The 9216-nt window shown below is 36.5% G+C and overlaps 1 protein-coding gene across 1 annotated transcript in view; it reads right to left on the bottom strand.

The window, feature by feature from the left end:
* Positions 1 to 5709: 5709 nt before the first annotated feature.
* Positions 5710 to 9216, bottom strand: part of LOC103600260 (histone-lysine N-methyltransferase SMYD3-like) — a gene marked incomplete at its 5' end in the record, with an annotated part of 21287 nt that continues 17780 nt past the window's right edge. The window contains 3 exons of the mRNA XM_008584500.1: positions 5710 to 5947; positions 6554 to 6690; positions 8570 to 8627. Coding sequence (XP_008582722.1) covers positions 5756 to 5947; positions 6554 to 6690; positions 8570 to 8627 — 387 coding nt within the window. The remainder of the gene's footprint in view (positions 5948 to 6553; positions 6691 to 8569; positions 8628 to 9216) is intronic.

The raw sequence follows: 9216 nt of genomic DNA, 5'->3' as shown, positions 1-9216 counted from the left end.
CTCTAGCAGGAGACACAGTACTGTAGTAGAGATTTTTGCCACTAAAGGGAAGGTCAAAGCAATGAAAATAAGTTCTACTATCTCACAATGACATAGTGTCACTTTAAAAATACCACCTCTGAATTAATGGCAAGTTATACACTCAAATAGATAAGGCAACAAGGCTTGGCGAACACATTTATCCATCAATACTTTTAATCAAAGCATTAGCCCTTACAGAAGCAATTAACCTTAACCAACCAGGTATAAATAAAAATGCTGATTAAGAACTTACTAATTATCCTTCCTAACTTCAGAAGTTAATTGGCATCTGGTCTTTAACTGTGATAAACACACACCAGCTCATCACAGGTTACTCGCACATAAAAGAAGTATTAACCAAATGTCTAAAAATAAAGAACATGATAAATAAATACCATCATTAATAATGCAAACAAAGACTTGTTTTGCTTTGAAAACCCAAGAGTTCTACAAACATCACTTCACTTGAAGATAGAAGAACATTTTTAAGAATAATTGTCTCTTGAATCTAGAGATTCAATCTGTTGTAATAAATTAAAAAACATATAAATCATAAATGCATCACCATTTCATTATTAGAATGCCAGGATCTGTGTGCAGTTAAGTATCTTGGCTGTTTGCCTGCTTTACTTATAACCAAAAGAGAAGTATAATCCCTATAACTAACTCTTGTAGCAGCTGCTCTGAGCAGACTAAAGAGATGTCTCATCTAGCAGTTACTGCCAAACATATAGATATATGCACCCGGGTGATTGGAGGTTAGCAATCCTGGTGTGTCTGCTTGCTGGTAGTATTAAATATTTAATGGCATATGTTTCCTTAATGGAATCCAGGCACTCCTGAACAGTCACTGGGATCACTTAGTAATGCAGTCAAAGTTATCATACTGCCATTTCACATCAACTTCGTAATTAGATAATCCATCACTTTATTAATTCAAAAGATTGCTTTCTTTACTACTTTATAGCATGTACAGTAGTGAAACCCAACTGAGCTCATCAACAAAAAGGCTCTAAAATTTGGTCCTATGTGAACTTAAAACTCCCAAGCAGCAAACGCACATACTCTTGACCTTTCAAAACCACAACAGAGGTAATATTCATCCTACAAACTAGCCAACCAGCAGCAGTGAAGTAATACAGCACCAGCAGATCCACAATGAGATGGGTAATAGAATTGAAAATTTAAGATTAAAAACTGAATATATCATGATCAACTCTGTTCTTGCTTTTTACAGAAGTATACTGTTGTCCAGAGGGGAAAAAAAGGACACAAGAAAGGGTTAGTCATTTTTTCTCCATGCTGATTTATACACTTTACTAGAATTATGAAGTTATGGCAGCATATCACATGTATTATTCATTAACACTCTAAGTCTGAAGACACATACCAGCCAAATGCAAGTATGTACTCTTGAATGTAATATCATTATTATTTTCTTTTGCTTATTTTGAGCATGCCTCAAAATATTAAATCACTATTTATTTTCAGATTATGAATTAGCAAGATTCATGTTTCATCACATTCTCCACTGTTTCTCCAATTAAAAAAAGAAAGAATTCTCCCCCAATAAAAAAAGAATTTTCTCAGAATGAAATTGAATGTAAAATTTAAGTATCATAGTACAAAAATACCTAAAATCCTTACCTTCAAATCTATACAACCACAGTATTGCAAAACCAGCTGCAGCTAATAGCACTAAAAATTAGATTTTGGAAAGGCAAGATCTGGAGGTCACATATGTGCCCTAAAGAATAAAAATAAAATACTACCAGAAGAATTATTACTTTGTTTGAAAAGAAAACGGGAGGAAACATCTTCTCAAACAGATGTGAAATTTCTAATAAAAAAATTCTGTGGCAGTTGCACATTATAAAGTTAAACAGTAATTTGCAGAGCTCTGGAAACACTAACAATGATAAATGTTTTGTGGTTAGGAAGGTCACTTTTATTCTTGTTGCTTCCAGTTTAATGTCTGTTTTTGAAACGTTCTATGCAACTAGTCTATTCTCTATTTTATTGCTCAGATCTTATCACATTTCTAATCAGTCTGTCAAATGCATTTTTCGAAAAAGTTCTACGTCCAGAAAAAACAGTCAAGTATGTTCTTCTAGTACCCTATACAATAAACCCAACAAAATCTTTTCTGTGCATAGAAAATAATCTCAAACCCAGTTCTACTCAAATCGTTTAGGCTATTAATAACCACTGCCAATAATCATTAACATATGTCCCTTGGGATGGAATAGGGAAATACTATACATTCCATATCATTTCAATGAATTAATACATGACAACTAAAGCGCTCATAATTTAATTTCATCCCGTTAAGATGCATGTGTGAGAAAGATTTCATTCATCATAGGAAGCCTACTTTTACACTTCCTATGTGAAAACCCAAGAAGCTACTGTGAAGTCATGGAGTTGCTATGAATGCAGGCAATAGTAAATGATTTCTGTCCACAAGAGCTCTGAGCTAAACCCAAGCCAGTTGCTAGGGGAAAGACACTATTTCCTGTTTGCAAAAACCTACTTTTACACTTCCTATGTGAAAACCCAAGAAGCTACTCTGAAGTCATGGAGTTGCTATGAATGCAGGCAATAGTAAATGATTTCTGTCCACAGAGCTCTGAGCTAAACCCAAGCCAGTTGCTAGGGGAAAGACACTATTTCCTGTTTGCAAAATTTCTTCTCAACAATACAGGTAATTCTCAGCATCTTGAGAGACACCAGCACTGGTTACAAATGTAAGCAACCATCTGTGACTCTGGTTGGCTATATGGCAGCACAAGGAAACAAAAAAACCCTGAAATTTTATACTGGCATACAAATAAAGGTGAGAAGTGGAGGCAACGGTAGGAGAAATTAATAATACGTGTCCGACATTCTACTAAGCACCTTATAGGTAATCCTCGCTTTTATCTAGGAAGTAGATCATATCAGTATTCCCACTTACAGATGAGGACATAGAGACTGAGAGAAGTTCATCTACTTGTCTGGAGAAAGCGACTTAACCAACATACTATTTGGCCTCCAATTTAAATTGTCCTCTTTCTAACTGCAATTTTCTGACCAATTAAAGTTGATATTTCTGATCAGTAGTAAACACATTTTCTACATTTGCAGCAACTGTTTAAGACCCAATCAGCAGACAGAATGTAGTAGTTGTCATGCCAAAATAAATCCATTTCAAAACCAAACCGGGTATTTTGAAGATGAAAGTGGAAGCAACTAAAGCGTGGGGTGGGAAGGAGCAAAGGCTGGCAGAGATGGAGACATTCATTTTCTCTTCTCTAAACAATGGGGAAAAAGAGCCAGCAGAATAAACCGGGCCCTTATTTTTCACAAGCATATAAATAATCACATCTGCTGTGCCCTCACTCACAAACATCTCCAGTGCACATCCATGCTTTGGCCACCTTCATTGCTGTCAGCACCATTCACCACCTTCCATTCCTCACACCTTATACTTCTATTTCCATTCAGCCACACACCTCCAAGCGACATACGATCTCAGTTTTAAAAAACAAAACAAAACAACTACTACGCAAAGAAAGCTGCAAGTAACTAGCTCCACCTTCCCCATCTGCCAGATCCTCCCTGGCCAGCCCCTCCTCTACAGAAATTCTGGAGGCACCACTAACCTCCTTCATTTCCTGTTACCACCTGGTGCAAAACGTTTTAAACACCAAGCTTTTATTCAAACCCTCATAGTAATTACTAAATAAAGCTGAAACGTGTATTCCACAGGTAACCCTTTTCAAACCTTCTCCAGCTCAGGGGGTTTGAGGAGTCAGTACCCCTTCACTCCGCACCAGCATTTCTGGACAATTGTGTGTACTAACTTTCCCAAAGCCATCCTCTCTTCTGACGCTCATGTCAATTTCTACTTCCAATGTGAGATCCTCCTTGACACACACCCCTAGAAAAATTGCTCCTTCTTACATCTCATGTTACTTAATTTTTACAGCCAGGCACCAAATTTGTAAGTGGACAGGATATATTTATACAGCAGACTCCTACAATCTAAACCCCAATTGCTGTTTGTGTATGTGTTCACGTGGGGGTGGGGAACAGGAGACTAATACTGGTGCTAAGAGGTGGGTAAAAAGGAGGAACACTTGGGAATACAATGTAGAAAATGGCAACATGTAATGTCTTTGGAATAACACGGGAAGTTTTTCAAGTAAAACCCAGACTTAAGCAGCAGAAGCAAATTTGGCACTAATCTGGTCCAACAGGAGAGACACACTATTTCTCCACCAGAAACTCTAGAGTGTTCAAAATATAAACTGCCATTATAAGATACATGAGATTTAAATTATTTAAAAAGAAATGAGAAATAAGGTAGTAATTCACATTTTACGTTTAGCAATGGAAAGTATTTTAAAATATTTTCCATGAATATTAATAACAACAGTAATTAGAACTTGAACATCTTCCAACAATAGAAATAATCATCAGTGGACAGCCACACTAAGAATGAAGTAACAGTCAGCAGAAGGTATGTTTATTTTTCAGTAGGTGTTAGTTTTTACAGTGTTTAACATCAAGAGAGGCTATGTGCATTATACACATGGTACTACTATAGGTTATAATTTTCAGAAGCATATGAAATGAACATATGAGAAACTTCTCAAATGCATTACAAGTAACCACTATATTTTGAAGTAAATTTTAAATTGTACACAAACCAGAATATAATGTTAAGATCATATTAGCAGACAATCATAAAAACATACCTAAAAGAATAAAAATACATTTGGGAAAAACTAGGATAAACCTCTAGCAATCAAACTAATCACATTTAAATTCTTAGAAAATAGGTGATTAAAAAACGTATCTTAAAATATTCAAGGGATAATTATGTTATTAAATGTTTGCTTACGAGGGCCAGCCCGTGGCTCACTCGGGAGAGTGCGGTGCTGATAACACCAAGGCCATGGGTTCGGATCCCATATAGGGATGGCCGGTTTGCTCACTGGCTGAGCGTGGTGCTGACAACACCAAGCCAAGGGCTGAGATCCCCTTACTGGTCATCTTTTTTAAATAAATAAATGTATGCTTATGAATTACAAAAGTTCCAACAATAGAAATAATCATCAGTGGACAGCCACACTAAGAATGAAGTAACAGTCAGCAGAAGGTATGTTTATTTTTCAGTAGGCGTTAGTTTTTACAGTGTTTAACATCAAGAGAGGCTATGTGCATTATACACATGGTACTACTATAGGTTATAATTTTCAGAAGCATATGAAATGAACATATGAGAAACTTCTCAAATGCATTACAAGTAACCACTATATTTTGAAGTAAATTTTAAATTGTACACAAACCAGAATATAATGTTAAGATCATATTAGCAGACAATCATAAAAACATACCTAAAAGAATAAAAATACATTTGGGAAAAACTAGGATAAACCTCTAGCAATCAAACTAATCACATTTAAATTCTTAGAAAATAGGTGATTAAAAAACGTATCTTAAAATATTCAAGGGATAATTATGTTATTAAATGTTTGCTTACGAGGGCCAGCCCGTGGCTCACTCGGGAGAGTGCGGTGCTGATAACACCAAGGCCATGGGTTCGGATCCCATATAGGGATGGCCGGTTTGCTCACTGGCTGAGCGTGGTGCTGACAACACCAAGCCAAGGGCTGAGATCCCCTTACTGGTCATCTTTTTTAAATAAATAAATGTATGCTTATGAATTACAAAATAAATGGCAAAATCACTTCCAAATGTAAAATTTTACTTGATATTCAAATGTGATCAATATTAAAGAAACCCAAACACACAATATGAGAGAGCAGGGATAGTAGATCCACAGCACTGAGGGGAGTGCACCTGCCCCGTCGAATGTATCCCAGGGTAGATAACAAGACTCAAGCACTGCGCTCTTCCTCCCCCAGCCAAGACAAACCTGCAGAATTATTTTCAAAAAGGACACTTCAGGTAGCTATTACCAACAGGCCACAAATGAAATATTACATTAAACCTGCTTTCTATCCATAATCTGACATTTTAATAACCTGAAACATTTAAACAGATTTTTAGGTAGTTATTTTTAAATCAGAAATGGTTATGCTTTCATATACCTTAGAATTCACTTAATCACAGATGAATTCCAATGAATTTTTCACTTCACAGATAGACTCTATCCTAAAACTACCACCACAAAACTCAGTGAATGCAATAGCAAACCTAAATCCCTTATTGAGAAGTAATCAGATATGCTGTTTTCTTTTGAGAAAAGAAAGCATACTCTTTCTTCCAAGACTATGCTTTGAGAGTTGACAATGAACATACTCAGGCCATAGTAAGAACACTGATAGACCAGAAAAAGTAATACCCTTTCCAATATACACAATACATTCGTTCTCTACTCATTAAGGTAGGGGAGTGAAATAAGGCATTAAGAGTCGTGGGATTTCCCATCAAGGTTCTAGACTTTTTTGCAACCAGCAATAAAATAAAGAATAAAGGATTAGTTTACAGCATTACTAAAGATACAAAACTTAACACTTACTTTTGCAAAGGCTTCAAAAATATCAAAGGAAGATGGTAGCTGAGAAGTATCCTGTATTTCTTCTCGCATGAAATGTTGAAATGTCATGGCAAGTTGCCTGAGGCCTTCTTTCTTATCTTCAGTCAGTTTGTTAATATCTTTTTTAAAGAGAAAATAAATAGCACAATCACAAAGTGAACTTTTATTGGATAATTTTCAGCTCTTCAGTGCTGGCTATTAAACCAGATATTTCCTGCCTTTCACTCCATTCTGACAGAGAACAAATACATCTTTTTATTTTTTGACAACTACAGTTATAGTACATACATTATCAATTAAATTCTGCCATCTTTTATTTTTTGACAACTACCATCGTAATACATACATTATCAAATTAAATTAAACTTTATCTACAATGTAAGACATCAAACACCTATCAAAAAAATAAATGCACATACAGATAAAAAAGTATTAAAACCAAAATCTGTATGGTTGCACGTTACTAGATTTTCACATCATTCTGTACCTACATTCAAACCATCATAAATTCTTATTAAGCCAGTGAATTTTAGCAGACTTGTCCATGAAATAATTTGATGACTAACTCATAAGCAGCATCCTCTCAAAGGCAAAAAAAGAGAAAATAAGAACGAAAAAGTTCAGATATAGTTCAAATAGGTGAAATTTTTCATACGGAAAAGACATCATGAAGAAAACATGAGTCAACCAAAAAAATCTCAGCTTCACGTTATGTCCAGGTTAAATAAACAAGATATGGTGCTATTCAGCCCAAACAGAAGGAGATAGTTCCAAAGCCAATATTACCCCCCTTAACAATCAGTTTAAATTATACCACAAATGGGGTATTAAGGCTAAGAGTGAATTAAGAATATTGAGAGCATTTCACTTAAGGCGGTGTGTATGACACTGCTGTTTGTGCAGGGCTAATGTTAATAGTAAAACTCACTCTAAGAGATGTTAATTGCCTAGCAGTGATATAACAAGAAAAAAGTGACAAATTAGTCTCTATTAAAACTTGAGGGCCGGCCTGGTGGCGCACTGGAGAGTGCGCCGCTTGGGAGCGCGGCGGCGCTCCCACCGAGGGTTCGGATCCCATGTGGAGACCGGTTCCCGCTCACTGGCTGAGCGCGGTGTGGGTGCAACACTGAGGGTTGAGATCCCGTTGCCGGTCCCGGTACGGGCGCGACACTGAGGGTTGCAATCCCGTTACCGGTCAGTAAAAAAGACAAAAAAGGGAAAAAAAAAAAAAAAAAAAGAACACTTGAAAAGATACATCAAGTTGAACTACAGCATAACTCTGTTGTTCATGTCAGGTCTACATATTTCCTTTAAATTATTTGTTCAACAGAATAATTAATCCAATGATTTCTTGAATAATATTTTACTACCACTGGTACTTAGGACCCCATAACCATAAATCTGTATTAGATCACCTTATTTGTCTCCATCCAGAAATATTAAACTGTGTAGCAAATTTACTCTAGGAGCTCTGGCTAGTTTGCGGTCGAAGTCATTTTTTACCTCAATAAAGAGAATCTGTGCCAATACAAAAGCAAAACAAGCCCTAGATCTGACTAACAGTCAAATCTGGAAAGGCTTCCAGTCACCCCAAGTAGCTGGTAGTTAGGAGAATAGCCTCAAATACTCTCCTGGAGTCTAAGTCATCCATACCTTCTACTTAAACATCAACAGGACCAGTGACCATAAAAGCTCCCTGGAACCTGTCTATTCACTACACATCACTCTCCCCTGAAATCAGAAAGAAACCAAGAAAGGAAACCAAGAGAGGGAAGAAGGGAAAGAAAGAGGGAGAAACAGGAGAAAAATTATTTTGTCAGCTGGACTGCCTACCCTGGGCATCTTTACAGCCCTTTACAAAGTCCTATATGGCCAAAGCTAACCTATAATAGATTAAATAAACTAATGCATCCATTGTATATAAAAACGAAAAGTTTTATTAGGTTTCTCTCACATAATAGGAGCTTTTTTTAAAGATGCTGATAGACAATCACTTACTTGACTCCAGATCATAAAATGAGTAAAGTTTCTCCGATTCTGAGGGCATTTCTTCCATCTATGAAGGAAAGGGGGGAAACACAACAACAGTTTCAAGTGCTCCAATACACATACGAGTATGCTTGAGGACCTTTAGATATTTAAAAGTCTATTAAAAAGACCATTTTCTATACTTTCTTTCCCTTCATCACTTTCTTATTAGAGTTGAATTACTTTATCAGTTACAACTTTTAAATAAAATCTAACTTGCAACTTCACCCATCAGTTTAATCTGTAAATGCAAAACGCTTTTACAAGAAGTTTTCATATTTTTACATTCTTAAAGCTCTCTGTAAAATTTTGGACTAACTACAAAAGTCAATAAACTACAGGGAAGGACAGAGCTGTAGTCTGCAATAATTTTGAGAAAGATATTCATGATAAAATTCTAGCAAAAAATCAGGACAGCTTCAGCAGAGCAGGATTTCACAGAATCTACTAACCGTTTTGGCGCTGTGAATCCTGACCATTAAAAAAAAAAAAAAAAGGGCCGGCCCGGTGGCGCACTGGATAGTGCGCCGCTTGTGAAGCGCGGCTGCGCTGCCGCCGAGGGTTCGGATCCCACATACAGACCGGCTCCCACTCACTGGCTGAGCGAGGTGCGGGAG

Source organism: Galeopterus variegatus, unplaced genomic scaffold, assembly GCF_000696425.1.
Source record: "Galeopterus variegatus unplaced genomic scaffold, G_variegatus-3.0.2 Scaffold3280, whole genome shotgun sequence".
NCBI classification, from domain to species: Eukaryota; Metazoa; Chordata; class Mammalia; order Dermoptera; family Cynocephalidae; genus Galeopterus; species Galeopterus variegatus.
The sequence above is the reverse complement of the archived record's forward strand: the minus strand, read 5'-3'. Positions and strand labels throughout refer to the sequence as shown.